This window comes from Dysidea avara, chromosome 4 (genome assembly GCF_963678975.1).
Source record: "Dysidea avara chromosome 4, odDysAvar1.4, whole genome shotgun sequence".
Classification (NCBI taxonomy): Eukaryota; Metazoa; Porifera; class Demospongiae; order Dictyoceratida; family Dysideidae; genus Dysidea; species Dysidea avara.
Genome location: NC_089275.1, coordinates 18,391,993 through 18,419,963, shown reverse-complemented (window position 1 = coordinate 18,419,963; position 27,971 = coordinate 18,391,993). Strand labels below are relative to the sequence as shown.

The following is a 27,971-nucleotide window of genomic DNA, read 5'->3' as shown; positions in this document are numbered from 1 at the left end:
TAAATAACTCACACAGTAACTTTTACTCATATTATTTCACGACTGCCCCATGTATGCATTGGTTTAATTATGATGATTGTAGAAAGCAAAAATACAGCATTTATACATATGTATGAAAAACAGTAAGCATGATATTACAAAAAACAAATTAATACAGGAATTTTCACAAGTAATTTAGAAGGTGGATTACTGTCACCTTCAGGGGAAAAAACCTCTGATTAGGAATATTGCAGAGGAAAAAACCCTAACAAAAACAACATAGACAAAAATAACATATCTAAATACCAAGCTACATGATTATGTGTGTCTAATGCATAAGTGTAAGCAAAATATCATACTAACTCTGTCTCTTCTGTTTGTGTTTCACAGGAGAGGCAGAAAATGGTTGTGAAGATTTTTTTGGAACACAAAATAATGCACGTGGCCCAAAAAAGCTAAATCCAACAGTAAAAGTTACTTCATCATTTTTCTCAAATTTATCACGACAGTTCCTGGGATCAAAGAAAATACGAAGACCTTTCCATGAAATGTGAGGAAATGATTTATAGAAACGAGCTTCTTCTTTGGTTGCATACACAATTGAGCCTGAGAGGGATAGCATGTCTTCAAATTTCTGCTTACCAGAAGTTAATCGTCCAAAACCTTTGCCATCTTTGTGAAGCCATTCCTTAATCCTTGCTCTGGATTTGTCATCATCACTTTGATCTTTAGTTTTCCGACTAAATGTTTCAACTTGAGCAACAGTGCTGTAATCTACAACATCTGTTTCCACTAACAGAAGAAAGTTATATATTAGCAAGTAAAAACTAGCCCATAAATCATTGTGAAACTTTCCTCTACTCAAACTAGTACTCCGTTGCCACAAGACTAATTGTTCTTCGATTAGTTTCATATCTGAGGCCACCTTTGATATATTTCTTATTATTAGCAACCAGTTTTTCATATCCCTGTCATCATAATTCAAACATGTCAAGTTTTCTTCAGTTCTTTGTTTTAGAACATCCCAGTCAGTGTCTGGTTCAGAATTGACAATGCAAAAATTAACATAACTTCGTATAAAGTATGGCCGACGCTTATCCGAACAACCTTCTAAGAAACCTAACAAAGCCTTTTTATATGCAGCTTTAGACTCAATTATACCATACAAACGCTGCTTGTGTTTTTTAATAGAGATTTCGTAAGTATCGGCATTTTTACCACCTTCTCCAATCTTTATAAATTCATCCAATTTTGCAAGCAATTGATGACAAGCACCAATCGTATTAGCAACCTCTAAATCAGGACAACTGTAAATGTGTTCAAAAAAGTTAGTTGTAGGTATTTCTTTTTTCATTTTTTCCAACAACAATAGCCTTACTGTTAATTCACCAAACAGTGGATGATCCACTTTAGGATTGCAACTATGAGAGTTATGATAAGAATTACATGCACACTGATGGAATTGAAAAGCTTTGTTGCCTTGGCTCCTCCAATCCAGTGTAAATGGTTGTGCTACACAGTCTTCAAGTTTATCACGAAAAATGTCTCCTTCAATGTTATACACCATAGCCTTGTCACTTAATTCAACGGAACGTTTTTCTGCTTCCTTCAAAAATTTTAAAGCATCATCATATTCACGACACACTTTTGATAAGTACCTTGCATAATGCCCAAATGAATGGCAGTTGCCTATTCGTGATGCTGCATATTCTAAAATAATTTTAACACAATCTTTCTCTAGTGATGAGATCAAAGAAGAAAATTGTTGTCTTTTGACAGAAGTTTCACCTTGATGGCCATCATCATCATTTGCAGTGTATTCTCTATAATACAAAAGCCTATTAACAGCTTGACTAGCTTCATTCACATGATTTGCCTTAGGCAGAATGTGATTTAAAAAATTGCAGAAAAATTTTGCAATGAAGTCAAGATTGTTTGAATTTTTTGAAAAATAATACTTCATGATTTCTTCAGCAACAAATGGGTGTGTGATTCGAAAACGTCCTTTATCAGTAACTATTAGAAACTGCATGGCATCTTCAGAAATAATGTCTTTTATGTTAAATTCGTAAGGTTTGGGTTTGCTATTTATAGCACAACAAAGGTTTTCAAATGCTTTGACATTAATAGATTCGCATACTTTAAAGGCAAACAGCACAGAAAGATTTGCTAGTATGTGTAAATCATTTAAAGGTATGGACTGTAAGCACGTTACAATGTGCTCATGCATAGATTCCTGGTATTCAGCACCTAAATAGATTAAACCATAAAACTGAAACGTTTTGTACAAATGCGATGAAACCAACTTGCTAATTTCTGCTTTCAAGTATACTCTTTTAAAATTATTTCTGATATAACCACTTACATGACTTAAATAGCATTGTTCCTTTGTCCCACTACTCCACTGTACTTGTAAATCATAATATGAAAGCATTTTATTTTCAACGAATTCTACAGCAAGAATCTTTCCGTTACATTTGAAATCCGTTACATCATCATGTTGTTTTGGAACATCTACCATCATTGACTCCATTCTTTCCAAAATATTTTTACGAGCAGAAAATTCATCTTCATTAAATAACCAAATCAAGAGATCTGTCAACCGTTCAATATCATTTGAATTCAATCCTTGGTTTAGCACTAAACTCTTTCTGGGTCCTTTTTTTGTCAAACAAGGCTTAGATAAATCAGTATTATCCAAACGTTGAACATGCAAAAAAACCATTGGAATCCCATCAGTTTGAACTTGATGTGTGAGCATGGCAACAGTATTAACAAATGGTTCTTCATCAACAAGCATAAGTATTGGCTTGTCAACTTCATCAAAAAGATCTTTTAATGAATTTACTGTGTATTTTATCTTCTTCTCAGAAAATTGGTAATTAGATTTCAAGATAACACAAGGAAAATCCTTCTTTAAGGTCCATAGGACTTGGCGAGCTAATGTTGATGCTCCTGCTCCTGCAGCATGATACAATACAAATCTACTTGGCTCTGTCTTTTTGCTTACATGTTCATCTAACATTTTTCGCAGAATGCTAGTTACTTCATGTTCTTCAGATCTTACAATAGCATGATTTTGGTTTAGTGAAATCCAAGTGACGCTCTGACCCTTATAGAAATTATTTTGCACCTCTTTATATATTTCCTTCCTAATTAAAACCTGATCTTTTTGTTGTCTAGATGATAGCAATTCTATTTTCTTACGGGCTTGATATTCATGCATTTCATGCTCAAACACATGTTCATGAACCAACTCAAAATCATCCTCAACAAATTTAACAGGTAACGAACCATGTCTAGCAGGTACTGTTACTGGAGGCAAGCCATCTTCACCAATAGACAAACAGGAATAAACATATTTGCAAAATTTATCCAATGGAAAGACAAACACATGCAAATGTTCAAACTCTTTTTGCACATAGAAGCTATCAGTTAATATAATAACTTGACCACCATCATCTTGAAGATTAAAACATAAATGATTCAAATTACGCAAGAATATATTATCTTCAGTTTTGCACGCATACTCACCATAACAGAATACAACAGTGATTACTTTCTGCTGCTTTTCAGAAGAGAGTGTAGCTATTTCTTTCATGGTATCATTTAAAGGCTTTCGAACCAATTTACGATAGTTGTCGTGATCACAAGGAGGGCATGCCTGATCTGTCTGGTTATGTTCTTCACCATGAGGAAACAACCATGGTACATGACAAACTTTTTCTTGACCTGCAAATCTCATGTCTTTCATTGTAAATACATCAACAACACGAATACCAGGAAACAACATTGATTCCTTTAATAGGTACTGATTATTTTCTAGCTTACAAAGCGAATCAAAGACACCACCTTTTCTACTGTTGGTATCAAAATCAACAACTGCAATCCAAGGAATAATGCTTAATTTAGCAAGATCTTCACTTGATATGTCAACATTTGCGCTTTTGTTACAGGGTGTGCATATGAGAATATAGCCATATTTATTAAAATTTAAGTAGTCAAGACCCTCTAGAACTGAACCCCACTGTGCCATTAATTCAGCAAGGCAGTTTTTTCGACATGCTTGAATTTCATGGAGGTTTTTTTCACAGCACTCAATGCTTTTTTTGTTCTGATTTTCATGTGTAACCCACTCTAGTACCAATTGTGCAAGGTCCTCAAGTACTTTAAACTGCTGTTTGTATTCTTCAACCATCTTAGAGGCAGGTGGTGCATGTGCATAAAAGTTTCGAGTATTTGCTGCTTCTCCAACCATTTGCTTAAAATTCGAATCTTTTGTGTCTGCTGTTTCTCCAGTAATTAGCTTCAAATTCACTGAAGTGTCAGAAATACGGCACATGTGCTCAGAACCAAACAAACGCTTCCCATCATGTTTGGCAGCTTTTATCAGCTTGAAACAAACATCCAGTTTCCACGATTTCAAGTCCTCTGACAAATCCTTCCACTCCTCTTGTGGATCACCCTTGCGTGGCAACATCTCTCTACTATGCCAAACCCAGTCTTTATTTGGATCTATACAATCTATTTTCTGAAATTTGCAATGCGCTTTAAAAGACTCATCAAGTCGATCTTTTATTTCACTCCTAAGTGGAGAAGATTCTGGCAATTGTTTAATTTGTGAATACATTGTTTGAAATTTACTAAGAACAGTTTTAGTTCCATACAATCTAGACATCACTGATTTGATCATGATGGCAACACTCCGCTGTAGATAATTCTGAGCTGATGTAATCATGTGCATTATAGGATTTTTAATATTAGCAATACTATCGCTATCTTCAACTGAATCATTTTGGTAATCACTAGGTATAGTTTTTAGCATGGCTAGAATTTCACTAGCACTACGATCATATGATTCTACTTCTCTTTTTTGTTCACCTGTGACACAGACGCATATATGTGTATATGAAGATATAAAATAGTGTGTGTGATGCAGTCAAGTACAGTCGATGCGGGTGTGCAACCAGCAAGTGTGTATTTTACAGGAACCAAGGTAACACCATTTTTCATGCATCCGTAGCATGAGAAATTAACCATTTAAGCTGCCCTTGGCATAGGGGACTTTTTAATCCAAATTTGAGTGAGATACACACTTTCAAAATTCGTTTCATGTTTTTCGTATCTTAGAAAATCATAATAATTCACATGTGCTTTAATTGATTTACTCGGCAGTAAATACTGGATGTTAAAGCACTGCCGCATGTACATTATGGAAATAAAAGCACGAGAACATGGCTAATATAGCATGAGGCGAAACCAAGTGCTATGTTAGGCTCAAGACCATGCCTGAGTGCTTTTATTCTCCTATTGTACAAGCATAACGGTGGTTTAAAGTGCTGTCTTGTCATCTTGTTTGGAGCATTCATTTTGTGAACTCGAACTGTGTCAGTTTTCAGCCATCAGACAATCAGTAAGTGTCTATATAGTACAAGTGTGGTAGTAAATAGTATCTTTTTGGCTACTTTTGGCAATTAGAAATGTTACGCACGTGATCTTGTTTTCGAAAATAATGGTTCTTTATTTTCCAATCAATGCGTAACTGTTCTTTATTTTCCAAACCAATTTATAACTGACTTTATTGTGATGCAAATGGAAAATATAGCACGCTTGAATGCATTACAGAAAATAAAGCACTCTTTTTGCTTTGTTCTAACCTATGCAAAGTACTTTAAGAAGAGTTTAGTATAGTATATTCACAGTACAATTTTGTAAAGAAGGGAGTTATACAAAAAATTCAAAAGTGGTATTATGGACCATGCATGTATTTTCCCCTGCATGTGTATGGGATAGCCCCAACACATGTAGGATAACCCCAATACATATGGAATATCTCATACACATATAGGACAGCTCATTTGCATGTGGTGCAATTCACTTGCATTTAACATCAGAGCTGATTAATGCCAGCAGACAGTGTGAAATTAAGCAAACTGAAACAGCGGGTAAGGAGCCAGCATATTTGAAGGCGCTCATTCGAAGGTGATCTGGCCTATGCATATAACAATTATCAGATGATGCGTATGGATAATCGAAGGGACCACAAATTTTATATTCCCTACCTTAATGTGTGGTCATCTTATTGATTGCAATTAATACCTACTGTCCTGTGCATGCCTTGTGTCACTCATATCACGCAGCAGCTGTTGCCGAATAATCTGTTGTTTAAATTTAGGTATAATCGTCTTTAACCATGTACATAGATTAGTATTGTTCGTATATTTCTTGTAATCTAACAGTAGGAGTTGTATAGGCAATCATGCTTTAGTTGGACATGTCATATTGTTGTCATTGTTGTGTCATCTCATTCTGGCTATCGTGCTTTAGCTGGCAATGTCATTGATACTATTAAGTTGTTGTTGTCATTGTTGCTGTGTCGTCTCATTCTGGCGATTGTGCTTTAGCTAGTCTAGTTAGTTATGCTGTTTGTTTGTCATTGTTGTTGTGTTGTCTCATTCTGGTGATTGTGTTGTAGCAGGTCATGTCATTTCAGATGTTGTTATGGTGTCTTTGTCTTACGTCTTTCTCTCCTTGGCACCATAAAGTGTGTAGTGATTTGTAGAGGCTCTAGTGATTTGTAATCTGTAGTTGTTATAGGATTGTGATTGTTGGATTTGGCCACATTAGACTGTCCTGTCTTGAGTCTACTTGTCAGCATAATGTGAGTGCAAAATGTATAATTGTTATATTGTATTCTAATTTATTTGTAATTGTTACAGGAGTGTGATAACTTTTGATTGTTGAAATAGGAGACTTTTCACTGTTGCACATCTTTGGTAGCATGGAGTGATTTTGATTGTTGAAATAGAAGGCTTTTCACTGTCGTACATCTTTGGTCATCTTGACAGCATGGAGTGAGTATGAACTGTATTTTTGCATTCTATTTTAACAGTGATAGTTACAGGGGTGTGGTAACTTTTGATTGTTGAAATAGGAGACTTTTCACTGTTGCACATCCTTGATAGCATGGAGTGATTTTGATTGTTGAAATACGAAAGTTTTCACTGTCACATGTCTTCGGACATGGAAGCATGGAGTGAGTATGAACTGTATTTTTGAATTAAATTAAATTAATTAATTGACCCATTGCCAACTGAATTCCTGGTGACTACTAGCCAAATCGCTGAATTTCATCATATTACCTTTACCATAACAGAACTACTTAGTAACCATACATCTAAATACTCGCTATGGAATAAGGAACTCAATTGTGTTGTTTTTGTTTACATAATACTAACCACAATAAAGTTATTACTCGGCAAAGTCTAAACATTGGTAAAAACCATCCCAAACAAACAATGAAATCCCAACTAACTATCTATAAAGGTGCCTTACACTCCAAAGAACTATTCTATACAGTTTACTTACAGTGCGATCCATTCCACAGCTGGTTTCTTTGTGATTAGTCCCATTTTTGCTGTTGCGCATGTGTATCTGGACTCGTGACCACCATACCATGTCTGGAATAAAACAGCCGACTGTTAACTTTACCTGTGACTGTCTCCATCAATGTATTCGTATAACACTGTCTTTGTTATTAACAATTTGTTTTCAACTCAAAGAATGATTTAATTTGCCTATTATGAAAGGTTACACTTTACGCTATTACATAACAAATGTGCAGTAGTCCAGGAAGGATCCAGTTATCCCAGAAATGAGGCCCCTATGGGCGTGTCCACTTTAGCACCAGTGCATCTCACTATCACACGCACTAAACAGTTTATAGCAAAGCTAGATTTTATTTCCTGCGTGGTTTATAATGCCATACCGTCATATGGCGGTTACCACCATTAATGGGTTAATAGTGATTGATATACAGGAGTGTAATAGCTGTGTTGAAATAAATGACTTTTCACTGTCATACATCTTTGGCTATCTTGGCAGCATGGAGTGTATTTTTATGTTCTATTTTAATAGTGATCGTTACAGGGGTGCAATAGCTATGATTGAAGACTTCAGACTGTCATACATCTTCGGTCTGCTCCACAGCGTGACATGAGTATCCACTATACAGATTTTGTAATTATTTCACTTGTGACTGTTGCAAGGGTATAGCTTTGGAGGCTTCTATAGATTGTGAACTCCATTTTCTGTGAGAGATCTCTTTTGTAGTTCGCCATCACAAATTTTCTTCAGTGTGAATTTTGTAAACAATGCATGTGCACTCGTTGTTGTGTTTCGTGTTAGTTGCAAATATTTTTTATGTATAGTTATTAAATAAGCTGATGTATATGCGTTTATGAAAATGGGAATATGACAGGTGAACCACACAGGCATCCTGCAACAGCGGCATATAGGCGGGTGTTGGAAGTTGATGGAGCGGTGCTAGTATGGTAAGTTTGGCGGGTGTAGATGCAGATAAGATGTCTCACAACATATACCAGATGAGGCCAGTCTCGTATACGTGGCAGATTCTGCAAAGATATCCACTTAATTACTCGCATGGTGCTCATTATGCAGTAGAAAGGGCACCACCCGGTAGTATGATTTTTACAGTGCATGAACAGCAGGAGAGGTTTAAAGCACTCTGGAAATATGAGTAAGGAGCTGAGTGTATGATATATGTCTGTTTTATGAAATTTCAGTCAAGGAGTTGCCTTTGACAGGCTGTTTTGTAGCCTGGTGTATTTGATCATGTGGATCTCCAAATTTTGACAACTTTCTAAACATTTCTGACTTACAATTAATATCAGTGAAGCCAACATATTCTTTATCCACTGTTGACAAAAAGGAAATCTTTATGGGAGCTAACAAAATAGGCACTACAACTTTTCTCCTCTATACTACCTAAATCTATTCTTCTGGAAGTTAAGGATGTGTGGAAAATAGTAGTTACTATTGTAGTTATTGTAGTAGCATACTAGGACATTTGTTAGTTATGTAATATACTGTATGTATCACATGCTTGAAAGGAATGAAGAGAGTAGCGTCATGTTGAGGTATGTTACAAGCTGTTTATGGCAACAATTGGACAGCCTAAAAGTTGCCAAAATTGGCAACTTCAGGCCACCCAAAGTTGCCAATATTGGCAACTTCAGGCCACCCAAAGTTGCCAATATTGGCAACTTCAGGCCACCCAAAATTGCTAATATTGGCAACTTCAGGCCACCCAAAGTTGCCAACTTCGGCAACCCAAAGTTGCCAATATTGGCATCAGGCCGCCCAAAGTTGACTATATTGGCAACTTCAGGCAACCCAAATTGGCAATAAATGTACTTTCTTTTATAAAAGATGATAGAGAATTTGATTGTGGGATTCGGTTATCCACAATTGGTAATTTCGTGTGACAAATTCTTAGAATTGCCAAAAATGGCAATTTTATAAAAGCGTGTGCAGTAGCTGCTGTTTTTGGCAATTATAACAACAGTCTAAAAGTTGCCAACTTTGACACTTACAGTTTACCAGTATTAAGCATGAAAGTGAGCATTACAGTGTTAAAGTTCACAAAGCTGCTAACTTAACTATGCTTACTTTAGAGGAACTGTTATAATGATGCCTGAATGTATTTAAATATGATTACTAGCAATATTATCAGTGGATACCAGGTAGCTAGCTATACATTCACTTTAAAAGTAGCAGTAGGAATATAGCTATGTAGCAAACTTATGATTTGAATGTGAATTTACCAAAATGTGATAAAATGGACAAAGTCATAAGAATATCTTGCTACAAATCATGCTATATAGCTACAAATCAAGGTACTAATTTTATGCATGTCCATGCAGATTGCACTTTCATCGGCATCTTCACTCAGGTTCGAAATGCTGTGATGATTATAAATTTGCAACATTCATGATTTTTGTAGCCTCCATTATATTAATCCAACATAGCTCTATCTTTTGTACATACTTATACATTGTAGTTTATCAACCAAATTTGCTATACAGCAAATGCATCTGCTATTCTGTAATACCAGCTCTCTGCGGAGCATCAGTGTGCTACACCTGTTCAAGTTCTCAATTTTCTTAGTTAAAATTGAGTTGTATTGCCGGAATGCAGAATGGATAGGTACAAGCACAGTTTGTGGATGTTCAAGCTACCAAATTTGGACTATAGTTTTCAGTTTTGGGGCAACTTTTGGCTTGCTTCCAAAAGTAGCCTAAAGTGGAAACCTCAGAAAATTGCTGAAACTGGCAATTAGTAAGCAATACAATAGTTTTGCAACTTTTAAAAGTTGCCAAATGTGGAAACTTTTATTTGCAAGAAATTGCCATAAGTGGTAATTTTAGTATGCACGAACAGTCCAATAGTGGGCATCAAATTTTGCCATTTTTGCAAACTAGATCCCACAATTGATTTATTCATTGGTCTTCATAAAAAAGAGTACATTTATTGCCAGAATTGGTAGTTTTGAGCACCATCTTAAACTGCCAAATTTGGAAACCATCAGCAGTTTCAGGCTTGGCAACTTTTTGATGGTTTCCAAAAGTTGCCAAAGTTAGATAGAAACTTAGTTATCAAAACTTGCCAAAACTGGCAAATTCTTAGCAGTCCTATAGCTTTGCATTACACTGCTTTATAAAGTTGCCAAAAGTGGTAACTTTTGTTTGCAAGAAGTAGTCAAAATTGGCAATTTTTAGGCTGTCCAATAATTTCCAAAATTGGCCTTGTAACATACCTGTCATGTGAGATCATTGTTCAACAGCGTGGTGTGAGCGGGTCTTTCGATTCTTGGGCGGACAAGCAACTGAGCTTTCTTCTATAAGTGGCGCCCAATGGTGGGCTCGACGGCAGACAATTCATCGACCTAAATCTGAATTCCTTGGTGCCAGGTTGACAGGCACCTGCAGAGGTACATTAAATAGAATCACTCGAACAATTGTTCGCCATTGTTTTGCCCTCCTTTGTAGTTGTGTTCGACCCAATGTCGCAGAAGATGGACCTTGAGCAGCTAAGAGCTATCCGAGGAGGCCACCGGGGAATGATCACCAAGATCACAAAAGAATTAGATAGCCTTCTGGCACTACCAGAACCAGGTGAAAGTGTGAGTAGATTAAATGTTATTCAACAACAATTACAATCTAAATTAACTGTATTGCAAACAAGTGATGATGATGTTTTGGCTCTCTGTGACCTCACAGAGATTGAACACGAAATAGAGGAATCTGGCCAAATCAAGGCCTAAGTATTAGAGTACAATCACCGAATTAAACTCTCTTTGAGTTTGACACCTGGTGTAGCTTCTCCAACTTCAACCGCAGGGTCTCTTCCACTTGTTCCTCCTTCGCCTTTAGTTTCCAAGGCTCAACTACCCAAGTTGGAGTTACACAAGTTTAAGGGTAGTATAACTCAATGGCCAACCTTTTGGGATTCCTCTGTGCATGACAATAATGACTTATCACCAGTTGATAAGTTCAATTATCTTCAGTCTCTATTAAAGGGGCCTGCTAGTAAGGTGACACAATGTCTGCCTCTGACAGAAGCCAATTACAACACTGCAGTGGAACTGCTGAAGTCGAGGTTTGGCAATCCCCAAGTTATAATTGCAGCTCACATGGACGAGCTGGTAAATTTACCTGACTGCTCCCACTTCATTGAGATCAATGTATGATAAGATTACTATCCATATTCGAGGATTAAGTACTTTAGGGGTAGACTTAAAGGAGTATGGCCTTCTCCTGATACCTATTCTTATGCCCAAACTACCAGAGGACATGTGCTTACGTTTAGCACGAACACACCCCGGGGAGGTGTGGAAGATGGAAGACATATTGGCAACCATAAGGGCTGAGGTGGAAGCCAGAGAAGTTAGTAGTCTGAGCAAGGGGGAATCCCATTCCCAAATTGGTTAGCCCCGCTGCCACTTCTCTAGTTGCAAATGGGCAGTTGCCAAGGTGTATTTATTGTCAAGGGGAGCACTATTCAGCATTCTGCAGTGCTGTCAAGACAGCAAAGGACCAACAGTCAGCACTAATTCAAGGAGGCAGATGTTTGAGAACACAACATTGACAAGGACTGCGAAGTATGTAAGAAGTGTCACCATTGTCATGGTTGACATCATCAATCTTTATGTGAAAAGGCACAACCTATTGATGAACCACTCCCCAAGGATAATTCAGTGACTGAGATTGTCTCCAACACCTACAATAACTCAAAGGTTGATCAGTTGGTTTTGTTGCAAACTGCACGGGCACTCACCTCCAATGATGGGACTGGAAGAGAAGTGATGGTTCGTGTCCTATTTCACACCGGAAGTCAACGATCATACATCACAGATAGTCTGGCCAACCAACTGAGGCTGAAGTCCCTTGGCAAGGAACGATTACATCTGAATACTTTCAGGGATCACAACTTTAAATGCAAAACTTGTAATGTAGTTGCTGTTCATTTGCATAAACTAAATGGAACAGAAGGGAAAACCATACAAGCTCTGAGCTTTCCAACTATTTGCTCTACACTTCCTAGCTTAGTGAAATTGAATAATTTTCCTAGTCTCTGTGAATTAGAACTTGGCTGATCCCCCTTTCAGTGGTCCAGAGGCTATCAATATCCTGATCGGTTCAGATTGTTATTGGAGTATAGTAGGAGGAGAAGTGATACATATGGATGGTGGGCCCACAGCAGTCTGTAGTAAGTTGGGATGGTTACTGTCTGGGACTGTGTCACCTGACACATCCTCACATCTTGTCTCTTCACATTTGGCCTTGTATCAAGGGGGTACAGTATTCAGTCCCCCAGAACCGGTGGATCACCTTAGGACTGTACTCGAATCCTTCTGGGAAACTGAAACCATAGGCATAAAGAAACCAAGTGATGCTGAATCTATGGATGACTTGTTCCTCCAGGATATCAAGTTTGTTAATAATCAGTATGAAGTGAGTCTTCCTTGGAGCAGAGATTGATGGGAAGTTCCTAATCATTTTAACTTATGCAAAAATAGATGCAAGTATCTGCAGAGGAAACTTAAGTCTCAGCCCACTGTAATGTTGGAATATCACCATATAATCAAGGATCAGCTGAGAGATGGTATAATAGAATAAGTTCCTAAGGAAGGTGAGACTGATAAGCCTGTCGCGTATCTTGAGCTGATTATCTCCGCCAAAGCCCCAAGAAAGATTCTTCACACCCGGTTAATACACTACACGTGCTACAGTTCAATTATTCTTATTAATGCACACAAAGGAGTCACGTGATACAACAAAACATGCACGTAATATTACAAAACCCATTACACTCCCTGTGTTTGAGTGGAGTATACAACAATCAAACAGTAACTGTTCAAAAATGAAAATGTCCTAACATAACCAAAAAATGTCTTGAAGTCTAACCATGTAACAGTTCAGGTAGCAAGTCTCCTTCTTAATTCTCCAGCTACTGCTGCCTCTCTCCTCCACTTGGATACAACTTCTGTAGCCTCACTAACAGACTTCTCTGCAGATGCCTCTACAGGAACAGGCTCATTTCCAGTCTTCTCTGCAGCAGACACTTCTAGTGGATACAAGTGTTTAACACTTCTTCGAAACATCTGTCCTTGCCTTCCAGATTTGACTGCTCTAACAGTTGCAGCACGTACTTATCCATCAGACCCTTTAAGCAATTCTTCCACTAAAGCAAGTCTCCAGAACATTCTCTTAGAGTCATCCTTCATGACTACAACATCACCTACTGAAATGCTCAATCCACTCTTTGACTGTGGACTCGACTTATGCACTTCTCTCAATCCAAGTAAGTACTCTTTACGCCACTGAGTAGTGAATTGCTGTAGGAGATGTTTATGGGTTCTAGCTCTTTTGGTTAAAGCTTCATTTGTGCTGACAACTTCAAAGTGGGAAGAGTTTGGATTGCTGGTTATTCTCCTTCCGTATATCAGATGAGAAGGTGACAACATGTACCCAATGCCTCCAGTGTCGTCTTCAACATAAGTTAATGGTCGGGAGTTAAGGATTCCTTCTATTTCAATAAGCAAAGTATTGATTTGGTCAAAGTTTAAGATAGTTCGACCCAGTGACTTTTTGAGGCATCATTTAACACTTTTAATTAGTCTTTCATAGAATCCGCCCCACCACAGGGCTCTTTCCACAATAAATTTCTAGGAGATACGATTTTTTTTCAAAAACCCTTGAACTTCAGAGGAACGTATGATTTTAGTTACTTGTTTACTAGAGGACTTAAAAGTCTTGGCATTATCTGAAATAATAGTGGCAGGAAGTCCTCTGCGACTAGCAAATCGACGTAGGGCTAGTATAAAAGTGCCCACTCCAATGTCTCTGGTCAACTCCAAATGCACAGCACGGGTTGCAGTGCAGGTAAATAAACAGACATACACCTTTTCTTGCCTTTCTTCAGCTTGTTCATTAGCCACCTTGATGTGGAAAGGGCCAGCATAGTCCACACCAACATGTGAAAAAGGTGGATCCTCAGATACTCTTTCAGCTGGTAGATCCGGAGGGGGAACAGAACCATAGGAATGACCTTCCAGTCTTCTACAAATCACACATGATCTAATCACCTTACGAGTGACCTGTCGACCTTTCAAAATCCAAAATCTCTCCCTCGTGAAGGTTAGAGTTTGATTCACTCCACTATGTTTCACTGACTCATGAGCCTTCTGTACAAGTAATGTGACAAAGTAGTGGTTTGACGGTAGAAGAGCTGGCTGTTTGCCAGACAAAGTTACTTGAGAACGATTGATCCTACCACGACATCTGAGAACTTGTGCTTCATCAAAGAACAAACCAAATTGGTCAACGAGAGGAGGACGTGAGCCACTTGGGGAGAGCACATATTGGCATTCTCAGTCAAATGAGGAGAGCTGAATAGAACGAATCCAGAGTGTCTCAGCTTCAGCCATCTCATTGGCAGTTAAGTTGGTCCCCCAATTGGCATCTCCCCTCAATCGTTTAACGAATTTAAGTACGTAGGCTGTCACCCTCAACAATCTGTCAAATTTACTACAGAGGGTACAATCAATTACATTATTCAAACAAGGTATAGGCTGCTGCTTAGACTGGCCTTGACTCATCAATACCTGAGTCAATGTTACAGGGTTCTTCAATTCAATTTCAGCTCCCTTGACACAGACATCCTTAGGATCAGTGATATTAACCACTGGATTAGCAATAAATGAGGGTCCATTCCACCACAACGTACTCTTCAACAACTCATCTGCAGACAAACCACGGGAGGGAAGGTCTGCTGAATTTTGTATTCCTGGACAATGGTTCCAATTACTCGGGTTTGTCAACATCCGGATTTCTTCTACCCTATGTTGCACGCATGCTTCCATCCCTTTCTATTACAAATCCAATGTAAAACAGTTGTCGAATCGGTCCAGAGATAAATATCACTCAAAACTGGTAATGATAGGGTCACAGAATGTACTAGTCTTGCTAATATCAAAGTTCCAAAAGTTCCAGCCGTGGAATCGTTTGCTTCTTTGTAGGGGATACTCGAGTTTTTGAGCAAAGCAATCTGACTTCAGTGTGATCATCTTGGTAAGTGGAGCTAATATATAGAACTGCTGCGTATGCACATTCTGATGCATCACTGAACCCATGAAGACAAACAAAGACAGGTTATGATTGGATGAGGATGCAACATCTTGGCACTCTCAGTTCAGCGATACTATTCAGATCATTCATTACAGTGTCCCACTTCTCTTTCAATACATCAGGGCAAGGCTCATCCCAATTCACTCGACTAGTGCAGAGGTCTTGAAACATCACCTTCAAGGTAACTACAAAAGGACTTAATAGTCTCAAGGGATCAAACAGACTTGCAGTTAACTTAAGGACAGACCTCTTGGTCTTAGGAAGCTTATTGACATGATTTAATACTTCACTGAAATCGAATGCAAACTCATCTCGCAGGTGGTACCAATTGATGCCTAACAGCTTACACATGCCATCAACCTCAGGCAATTCAGGATACTTCTTCAATTTGTCTTCATTGTCCGAGAGAGAATGCAGAGAAAGGCAAGGCTCAGATTGCTGGATCAGCTTCAAGAGTTCAACTGAATTCGAATTCCATTTTCTAAGATTGAACCCTCCCCGTTGCATAATGTGTTTGGACAACTTATATAACTCAAAGGCTTCTGAAACATTAGCACTCCCAGACACCAGGTCGTCAATGTAAAGAGAATGATCAATACGGTCAACTATCTGAGGATATTCAGAGTGGTACTTCTGTATGTGTTGCTCAATAACAGCCCCTAAAACAGCAGGGGATGGGTGCAAGCCTAACACCAGCCTCGTGAACCTGTATGAAACTACCTCACTATCTAACTTAAAGGGTTCCTTCAGCCAAAGGAATCGAAGCATGTCTCGATCTTCTTCCCTCACACCAACCATCAGAAAAGCCTTTTCTATATCTGCAACAAGGGCAATCTGATGGAATCAGAATCTAATCATCATATCAAACAACTTTGGAATAAGATTTGGCCCAACTTGTAAGCAATCATCGATCAAAATACTATCATGAGAAGAGACTGAGCCATCTTAAACAATTCTCACCTTTGTGGTACTTCTATTCTGTTTCACCACAGGATGGTGTGGCAGGTAGTGAATGCAGGACTCTCGAGGTACAGAACTATCATCAGCAACTACAGGTTCAATGATACCAAGACTTAACTGCTCCTTTATTGAAGACTGATACTCAGTCAGTATGTCTGGTTCCTTAATCAATCTCCTCTGCAAACTCTTCAACCGATTGAAGCATAAATCGTAATGATCTGGCACTTCACACTTATCCTTTAACCAAGGCAGGCCTACTTCATACCGTCCCTGGGTAAACTTCACACTGGTAAGAAAGAGCTGCTCGCTTAATTCATTATCACCAGGTTCTTCATTGATCCCAATAGATTCAACCTCCCAAAATGATCTTAGAACACTCGTGAGGCCATCTCCATTACAGTCAGGTAGATCAGGTGTGCTGAGTAGCTTACAAAGCGACAGCTGTGTCATCAAGGGGTTGGACTGACTTGACATGGCCAACGGTTCAGATAGCAACCATCCCAGCTTGCTCCAAACAACTGTAGGACCCCCCTCTGTACGAATTACTTCCTCCCCCACAATACTCCAATAATAGTCTGATCCTATAAGCAAGTCAATTCCTTGAGGCTCCTTGGAGGGTGGGTCTGCTAAATCAAGTTCGAGCAAACTTGGATATTGTTCCAAATTCACTAAGCTTGGTAAGGAAGAACAGATGGTCGGGAATCGCAAGGCATGCAGTTGCAAGCTATCACCACCATTAAACTTCTGTAAATGAATCGTAACCAGGTCACAATTCTTTCCCTTGAATCCTGGTTCTCAAAATGTGTTCAACTGTAGTCTTTCCTTTCTAAGTGGTTTTAAATTCAGGCGTTTCACAAGTGATTCAGTAACATAAGACCTTTGACTGCCAGTATCAAAAAGAATCCTTATATTAACAGACCTAGCATTAGCACCATCAGAGGCTAGAGCATGTGCAGTTAGCAGCAAAACTAAGTTATTTCCCTTTGTTGAAATGCTCGACATGTTTGAAGTTTAAGAACCAGTCTCCACAGTCTCGGAAGGTGGGGTTACTTACTCTACCAGGGACGTGTCCTTATCACAAATGGGCTGGTGGTGTTTCTTGTGACAATGTCTGCACTTCTTGGCAGATTCACATTGCTTAGCTCGATGCTGAGGCTTTAGACAATTAAAACATCTCCCCGCTTGAAGCAAATATGCATGCCTGTCCTTCACATCCTTAACAGTAATGCAATCAGAAGGATAGTGGTCCCCAGTACAGTAAATACACTTACGTGTTAGGCCCCCAGCATAAAGAGAACTAGCAGTAGAAATCGGAGGTGGAGGCCTTGGAGTGGAATTGGTCTTGATTGACATTCCCTTCATCAAATTGCTAGCTTCTCTGGCCTCAACTTCAGTTTTAATCATTGCCAACAGATCCTGTATTTTCACACTTCTCCTGGATGTGCTCGGGCCATTCTCAATCTAACTTCATTAGGAAGTTTGGATAAAATCAAGGGAATAAGAAGGGTACCATAATGATCCAAGTTAACACCCAGGGACTCTAGTCCTCTCGAATGAACAGTTATCTTGTCGTAAACACTTCTCAGAGAAGAAGGTCTATCCAAAGTACAATCTGAGAGTTTCATCAACTCATCCATATGGGCTGAGATTATTGTCTGCTTATTATCGAATCTCTCCTGCAAAAGTGCCACCGCTGCATCATAATTATTTTCGGTTAGAGTCAGACCTTGTACCACCTTGCTAGCAGTACCTTCTAAAAGGGAGCATAGGTAATTGAACTTGTCCACTTTAGAAATATCCGGTTTGTCATGGACTGCCGATTTAAAGGAATCCCAGAAGCTTGTCCAACCTATGACATTCCCTCTGAACTTCTGCAGCTCTAACTTAGGTAAACGAGTTCTAGCAGTAGGGATCACAGCAGGCGTCACAATCGCTGGCAGTGAAACTGCAGCTGTTGCAGTGGCCGTTTCTGATGAAGGCTTAATGAAGACCTCGATTCGTTTTCTGTAATCAAGAATTCTAGCAGTAATAATTTCAGATTCGTCTATTTCTCCCTCTATATCGTCAACTGCGCACAGCGCCAGAATATCGTTATCGATTTTTTGCAATACAGTCAATTTACTTTGCAAATGTTCATAAACAACATTCAAATGGCCGACCTTTTCTCCTGTAGCTGGGCTGCTTGTCAGTGCTTCGTCCAGCTCACGTGTCAGCTTAGTAATCACTCCCCGGTGACCGGCTCTCACGGCTTTCAGTCTTTCAAGGTCCATCACCCACAACGATTCAATAATCCGGCTAAAACAAGTAGAACAAGTGAGAAACAAAATCACACAAGCCACGAAGTATACCTCTACGGGTGCCTTAAACCCGGCACCAAGGAATTTGCAGCTAGGGATCTTCGGTAGAGGTTGAGCCCCATGTTGGGCACCACTTGTCGCGTATCTTGAGCTGATTATCTCTGCCAAAGCCCCAAGAAAGATTCTTCACACCCGGTTAATACACTACACGTGTTACAGTTCAATTATTCTTATTAACGCACACAAAGGAGTCACATGATATAACAAAACATGCACGTAATATTACAAAACCCATTACAAAGCCAACAATTGGGCGTGTTCACTACATGCCAAATCGCCCTGTGATAAGGCAAGATAAGAATACGACAAAGATACACATCGTGTATGATGCCTCAACCACGTCTAACGATAGTGTGTTATTGCTCAATGACTGCCTACAGGTTGGGCCTAATTTAATCTCAAAGTTTTTCAACATTCTCATCCGATTTCCATGTTACCCTATTGCCATGCTTGGTGATATTGAGAAGGTGTTTCTTATGATAAGCATCAAGGACATTGATCGAGACATGTTTCGCTTCCTTTGGCTCAAGGAACCCTTCAATGAAAGGAGTGATATTATTCAATTACATTTTACATGCTTAGTGTTTGGGTTTAAGCCATGCCGGCTATACTGGGTGCTGTCCTGGCTAATCATATACAGAAGTTTCAAGCCATGTATCCAAGGACAATGGATACGATGGAACAATCCCTCTATGTTGATGGTTTGGTTGTTGGGGGATCTTATGTTGTTGAGGTGTTTGAAATGTATTGAAATACCAAGGCCATCATGGGAAGAGGAGGATTCAACTTGAGGAAGTGGAATTGAAATTCCCAAAGTGTCTTAAAGTTAATACAGGAGGCAGAATCCTGTACATTTGATATCCTTGATAGCTCCTTTGGCTCAGGGGATGCTTCTCAGACTTTTGTAAATAGCCATACTAAAAGTGAGAGTTCTTTAAAACTGCTAGGGGTTGATCGGGACGTCAAGGTGTGCTAACCTTCAATTTCATTGAGCTATTAGAATCCATGCATATGCTGCCACATACTAAGAGGTCCTTGCTGAAATTCACTGCCAGTTTGTTTGACTCTTTGGGGTTTTTAAGTCCTTTTGTCATCACTCTACAGATGCTGTTTCAAAAACTGTGCACTGATAAAGTAAAATGGGATGAACCCTTGCCAACTGAATTTCAGCCAAAGTAGGATTCTACCTTGCATGACCTCACATTGCTCTCTAGCATAAGAATTCCATGGTGTCTAACACGTATGTTGCCAAAGAGTATATACCTGCACGGGTTTTGTGAAGCATCAGAACACGCTTATGCCGCTGTTTTGTATCTCAGTTCCACTTACGAGAATGGAGTTATTGATGTCAAACTGATTTACGCCAAGACTAGAGTGTCTCCAACCAAACCTCAGACTATACCTCGCTTGGAGCTATTAGAGGCTGTGATATTGGCAAGGCTTGTCCACACCATAGTACCACTATTGCCACCACTGTCAGGTACAACTCTTTGGACTGATTCCATGACTGTGCTACATTGGGTACGAAATCATATGAACATGAACAATATGTCCAACACCGTGTTAGTGAGATAAGGAAATTGACTGATCCAAATAACTGGAATCATTGCCCCAGGAAACAAACTCCGGCTAATCTTCTGTCCAGAGGTTTGTCTGCCACTGAACTGTTAGGTAGTACCTTGTGGTGGAATGGGCCTCCATTCATAGCACATATTCAGATCTAACTACCTGGCTTTACCGATGACATCTCGGCAGAAGCCCAGACTGAGCTGGCAAAGACCCCTACCAATTTTACACAAGTTCTAATCAATCAGGAGGTTGCTGAACACTATGGAGTACACCAGTTAATCGATTGTACTAAGTATGGCTGCCTGGGAAGGCTGTTATGTGTAACTGCATATGTACTCCATTTTGCCCATGCATTAAGAAAGAGTGGTACAAATGACAGGGACCATTTCTTGAGAGGAGAGGAAGTTGCTAGTGCAGAAACATTGTGGATAAAATAAATCCAAGAAGTGGCATTTCACTGTGAACTTCAGTACCTGAAGAAACCTGCAGGTGCTCAGCCATCACTGGTTAGTCAATTCAACTTATTTCTTGACACCCAGGGACTCCTTGGGTGTGTTGGGCAACTCAATCTATCAAAGCTTTCCTTGTCTGGCAAGCAGCATATCCTTTTACCAGCAACCCACCATTTTGTCACATTGCTAATACTGCAGGCCCATGATGACTGTAAGCACAGTGGGGTGAATGATACATTGATTTATCTCCAAGAGTGGTTTTGGATTTTAAGGGGATGTCAAGCTACAAGGAAGATTGTTTGAGCCTGTGTAATCTGTAGGAAAATTGAAGGACTGCCCTACCGATGTGCACCTCCACCAGACCTACTACCCTTGGAGTGAGTATCAGAAGACCCACCATTCTCCCACACTGGCGTGGACTTTGCCGGACCACTTTACATTGTACATTGCTCACAAGGAATGGAGAAAGTCTATATAATTTATGTTTGTTAACTTGTGCCTCCACGAGGGCTGTACATTCCAGGGATCTAGGTATCGAGACCTTTCTCCTATCCCTGCGTAGGTTTGCCAGCAGACGAGGATTACCGGCGACAATCATTTCCGACAATGCTAAAACCTTCAAGGCCTCATCTAAGGAAGTGTCAAAAATCATTCGATCAGATGAAGTTCAGAGGTACTTTACTAGAAACCGAATCAAATGGAAGTTTATTGCTGAGAAGGTCCCTTGGTTGGAGTTTTTTTGGAAACATTTAGTTTAAAATGTCAAGAGATGTCTCAGAAAGACCTTGGGCTGGACCACTCTTACCTTTGATCAGCTTGCCACTTTAGTGACTGAGATAGAATGTGTAATCAAAATAAGACCACTAACCCATGTACATGATGATTTAGATGGAGTCAGTTACACCCTCTCATCCGATTACATGTGTTCTTTCTCACTTGTGATTTCTTTCCTTTGTGCAAAACTCTGTTTGCTTTTTGGCAGTCAATCTAGATCTTGTATCACTGATTGCTGATGCTTCACTGCTTTACTCTGACAGGTGGCTGTTACTGCTTGCTTCAAGGTGAGCTCTGGGTCAAGCTAAAGCTTCATGGATATTACATGTCACACAAACCAACTACTAAACAGTGTCAAATCAATTCCTCTTGGTGTGATCCATAAGAACAGCATTCAGTAAGGGTGTGTAAGGCTTTCATGAATTGATTAACTGACTTGCCATCTTGTTGGCAGGTGTTGAAGTTGGCATGCCCAAATATAGTCTTTGTAAAGTGTTCGTCAAACTTTTGTCTTCATTGGTCTGCATTTCTCTTTTGTTGTTGTCACTAAGGTCCATCAAACTCAAGCAGTATGTCATTTGCAGCATCCCCTCATTGAATAGATGTGAGTGTTAACAACTTGTTTTGCCTTATCATTTTGAGTGTAGTCCTGAAGCTTGATAGAAGCATTCACAAACTTGTGGATCCACTGTGGCTATAGCTGTTTGGGGTGGTTAATATCTAGTGCGACAATCTGAAAGGATGCCTTATTGTGTTTGGCAGTGTTCAATCTTTCTGTGGTTCACAAAGGTGAAATTATCATTTAATTTTTTTAGTTTCTTACAGAAATCCTACTTGTATCATTAGAATCATAACACACCCTGTAGAGAATTTAGATTGTACAAGTCACCTGTAGAGAGTTCAGCTACAAACAAGTCACCTGTTGTAATGTTGATTGCTGCTGCTTGGCCGTGGAAGCCCTAAACTTCATAGACCTGTTAAAAGCGTTACGCATGCCCTTCAGCTGCAATACAATGCAGCGATCAGGATGTACCTTTTAACAGGTCTAGGAAGTTTAGGGCTTTGTCAATCAGCAGCAATGAACATTCACCCTGACTGCAGTGGAACGTTACACAGAATTCTTAATGTATCGACACGAGCATGCAGATCGCTTTGATTATGGGTATGCAATTAAATACAGGAAGCCCAAATATGAGCTGAACAGCTCATAATTCTAATTTAACTGTAGGCTAAAAGGTTTAATTGAGAGGATGTTGCCACATGTGCACTGTGTGGTTCCTTGTGCATGGTAAGTCACAGTACTTCTACAGTGAAGGTGTAGTGTCAGTTTCAGTCAACCATCTAGTGTAGAGATGATGGCCTATGTCTCTCTGTCTTGCTGGCAGTGGAGCTTGCTTGGTTTCAGGGGCAAAGAAATTCATGTGTTTGCTGTTTTACTGTATCAGTACTTTGGGCACACATAACCTCCCATGGGTTACCTAGCTGTCTGGTATTATTAAAGGGGGAGCTACATAAATGTGGTCTGACCTTGTCCACATTCCCATTTCACATTCCTGCTAATCCTGGTTCTGCGGTATAAATAAAGGTGCTATAGTAGACAGCTGCAGTTTCTGAGTTTTTCAGTGTCCAGTGCTAACTTGTAGCAGCTTGCTGATTTTCCCCAACACTCTCCTCCCTATAACATCCTTTGCCTTTCTCAGGATGGTTAGTTGGCCCCCCTTTCCATTAACTGGCCTACTCAGCCAGTTGATGTGACATTGGGTTGGTGCTGTGCTTTTTATTTACATACGTAGATATATATTTTTGGTTTGGCACGAATATCCCCGGAATGCAGGCAGACATCAATCTGCTTGCATTTGTGAGTAGGTCCTAACCACCACTGCTGCAGGTACTACGAAGCCAGCTCCCGTGATTAATCTGATCACGTGATTCAAAATGGTTTACTCTGGCTGCTGTGGGTTGTTTGTTCTATCACAGCACCCCAACAACCCATTACTCCGTTCCTCTTATATTGTATACTGATGCTTACAATTGTAATTATATAGACAACAAAACAGTTTTAATAGACACAAAGCTACATAGTAAAGTATTTTTCTTGCTCCTGTGGTAAATATTAAAAACACATAAAAAATAGACACAAATCTGAACTATGGCCAGCTTTGGGGTATGCAATTACTAAAAAAGTAATATATCTATATCCAAACAGCCAAGCTTTGAAAATGGTGAGGCATCAAAAACCAAGATGAATAAGATGTGAAATCCAAGAAGGTAGGCAAAAAATGGTTGTAGTGGTAGAATCAAATGGCAAAGAGTTTAGACCATTCAGCTATGTAGCTTACAGGGTGAATTGTTTGTAATTCGTGTACCTGAATAAGCTACTAGGTGACTTGTCACATAGCTGAGCAGCCTACTGGGTGACTGGTAATGTAGTTCTGAACTTTCCTTGTGACTTGTTTGTATCTGAACTTTCTAAAGGGTGTCTTGTATTGTGACTGAAATATCTACAGGTTGACATGTAGCCCAGCTGAATTCTCTACAGGGTGACTTGTTACTGATAGGCACCTGTACAGATAGTTCAGTTAAAACTTAAGTAGGCATCAACCTTTTTATGCTTTGTTATGCTATGCTGCAGTGATCTGCATAATTATGCTCAACATTTATGTCAAATTTCCTTATACTTCCTAACTAGATAATAGTCACTTTCAACTTGCTTTCTCCATGTGAAGCAAAGCTATTGCTTCACAGGAACAGGTCTACATAAATGTTGCTTTAATGTCAACTAGCTAATAACTATTCTATTAGAGTTCCCTTTTCTTATATAAACAGCATTAATTTATGGCCACTTGTCAGCACTTACAGTGTAGCACAATTCTACCTATGTTACCATTTTGCTTGATGCTATCAGGCACCTGTTATGCCCAGCATAATACTAATAACAAGTCATCCAATACAGAGTTCAGCTACAAAACAAGTCACCCTGTAGAGAGTTAAACTACATTACAAGTCATCTATTAGAGAGTTCAGCTATGTAACTTTTAGAGAGTTCAGCTATGATACAAATCTCCCCAGTGAGACTTCACCTACAAACAATTCACTCTGTTGAGAGTACAGCTAAGTTACAAGTCATCCTGTAGAATGCTCAGCTTTGTAACAAGTCACCCCATAGAGAGTTTAGCTACAAACGAGTCACACTATAAAGAATTGTTTACATTATTAGTATACCTAGTTTAGCTACATTACAAGTAGCCCCAGCTATGAAACAAATCAGCCTTTTAGAACTTTTGTACCTGTCAAAAACTTGGCTGTAACATTATTATAGTAGACCTGTAGTACTAGCTATTCAATTATCGTAATTAGTCTGGTTGTATTATAGTTATTCATTATCTAGCCCCGGGACACCCTAGTTACGCGAGACTAAAGAAACAAGACTACCAAAGTGTTTTAACCAACACAAACTAACCTCCAGCGATTAGTAGCAACTTCCAATCATGCTGTTTATTAAGCAGGCGTAGTAACTGTGACCACTTGTCTTCCAATTGAAATAGTCGCTGTTGCCCACTTTCAAACACAAATGAACAATAGTTTGCTTGTCTAGTGGGTGTCACATGCTAACTGTTTTGATTGACGTTAAATAGAATCATCGTATGTTTCTATCACCTCCCCGCCCATTCTACAATTATCTCTTCCTACAACATGGATTCTATTCCCAGTGAGTGCGAAGCCTTAGGCCTTGTAGTTTTCTCAAACATTATTTATTATTTATTTATTACTTATTATTAATGATGCAATTTTAACTGCATTTCATATTATCTGTAGTACTTGGTTGTATAATGTAACTAGAATGTTTTGTACTATAACAGCAGGTAGCAATGTTAATGTGTGTGTGTGATAAGTTGTTTGCTACTATATTATCACTATGTATGACTGTTCATCAGTCCTTTACATTGGTGACAGGAGCGGGATCTGATTGTATGCGAATTACTACACCATGCCAAGATCAAAGAAAACAGCATGCACCACCAACCGTAGTACCAGAGAGGCATCATCAGGGAGATTCGGAGAATGTTGGTAGATGATCAGAAGTGAAGGGATAAGGAGTTTGTGGAAGAGAGGCATAGACATGAGGAGGAAATGGTGGCCGAACAGGAAAGACATGAACGGGAGGTCAAAGCAAGGATAGCAGAGATGAGGAAACAGATGGCAACACTCTTGCAACTGTTGGGGGCAAAGAGTTCCCTAAGTTTGTTGCAAGAAAAGGTAGTAGTAGTAAGTGGTAAACTAAAAGTAGCTAAGCTAATGAATCAGAATGACATCTAGGCATACCTAGTGATGTTCAAAAGGTTGATGGAAGCTTTGGAAGTCCCAAAGGCCCACTGGGTGTACAAATTAACTACTTAATTGTCAGGCCAGGCTCAACAGGTATACGCTGCAAAGCCTATGAAGTAACCGGTGAGGATGATGAGGTGAAGCAGCTATTTTACATCGATACAATATCATTGAGGAGATGTATCGGCAGGGGTTGAGGGGTATGAGCAAGAAAGAAGGAGACATATCGCGAGTTGGCTATGTGATTGTTTGATCTGGCCAAGAAGTGTACTGGGAAGTGTAGCTAAGTGGTGGAGTTCCATGAGTTAGTAGTAACTGAACAACTACTTAATACTCATTGCTGTGGGGAGACTGGACACATGCAGTGAAATTGTCCTAAAGCAGATCAGCAAGCCAGTGTGGATGTGAGCCGAACTGCAAGAAGTGAGGTGATATAAATGTGGAGTAAATGGGCACATTGCAATGAATTGCCCAGCTCAGTATGCAGGGTTGGATATGTTTGGTGAAACTAGAGATGGATGGTGTAACATATGAGCTCTTTCCCCCACCCTACCATATTTGGAACTGATGTACCTGAATTTTCCTGGTTGCCTGATAGGTGTACAGATGATTGTGGAAAGCAAGGTTTGTTGGTCACTCCTAGACCTCCAGACAAAGATGTACAGGAAAACGCAAAGCCAAATGGTTTAATGATGAGGCAGGAAGATATACCACAGCTTCCACCCCAGAAAGCAGAAGCAAAAGGAGACTTTGCTAGACAGCTGCTTTTTGCAGAAATGGGGCTCAACTTTACACCAGAGCAGCTAAGACAATACCAGCAAAAAGGAAGCTAATGAATAAGAATAGTGGTAAATTTTTGAGAGGGATGGGTTGCTTTACTGCTGTTGGTCGTGTCAAAAGAAAAAGGTAGGGGTTGTCCATGTTGAACAGTTGTTTTGCCAGAACAATGTCGTCCTGCTGTCCTAAAGGCAGTTAATTGTATACCTTTGGCAAGAAATTTGAACAAGAAACAAATGCAGCATACTATTCTCTACTGGCCAACCATATGTAAAGATGTGACTGAATATTGTAGTCGCTAAGGGGTATGTAAGAAGGATATCAACCATAAGGAACTAACGTGGAACGTATACATGCAGCCTTAATGATTCATGGAATGGAGATGTCCTATCCAGGATGGACTGGCGTTACAATGATGTAACAGATGACATTTGTTATAGAAGAGGAAGGGAGAAATACCAAAGACTTGATTGTATCATTATTAGTCTGGTTGTACAATAGTTATTCATTATCAAGACACACGGTAGTGTGTCGTGCGGCCCAAGAAGCCGGCGCGCCACACCGTGAGTATATTTACAGGAAGAAAGTAAACGCGATTTTCATACCTTTGTAGCTCCGTGATTCCTTATCCGATTGAAACTACAATTGCTACAGAAGTGCCGGCTAGGTAGAGGAGTCCACATTCCAAATTTGAAGAAAATCGCTCAAGCCATTTCCGAGATACGAGCGGCCAAAGTTAGGGGTTTTTTTCTTCGTTTTTTTCTTCTTCTACTTCTTTTCGCACACTTTGCAAAATCCGCCATAAAACACGAATGCGTGCTCCAATCGGGCTGAAATTTGGCACACTTAAAGGGCTCATTAAGGCGAAGCTCAGTACCAAGTTTGGTACGAATCCGATGAACAGTCACGGAGTTATGACCGATTATTTGCGTAAAATGAGGTCGAAGGTCTGTCACGCCCACAGGGTAAACCGCTTGAAGGAATGAGCTGAAAATTGCTATGTAGATGGAGTAACTATCGTAGGAGTGCCTTTTTGTGGTTTGAAAGGAATCCAGGTAAAGGCCATCGAGATATGACACAAAACCCAACCTATGTCACAATTACGCGATCGATTTTTATGAATAAAAAACTATTAGTTTTCACGCCTACCAGGCAAACCGCTTAGAGCAGTGAGCTGAAAATCGGTGTGTAGCTGGAATAATTATCATAAAAAGTCCTTGCAGTAGTACAGAAGAATCGGATTACAAACCACTGAGTTATGATTCCAAAGCCAACTACGTGTAGCA

At 39.5% G+C, this 27,971-nt stretch overlaps 1 protein-coding gene across 1 annotated transcript in view; it reads right to left on the bottom strand.

The window, feature by feature from the left end:
• Positions 1-337: 337 nt before the first annotated feature.
• Positions 338-27,971, bottom strand: part of LOC136253623 (uncharacterized) — a 123,207-nt gene continuing 95,573 nt past the window's right edge. Inside the window, exon 5 of the mRNA XM_066046289.1 lies at positions 338-4,860. Coding sequence (XP_065902361.1) covers positions 338-4,860 — 4,523 coding nt within the window. The remainder of the gene's footprint in view (positions 4,861-27,971) is intronic.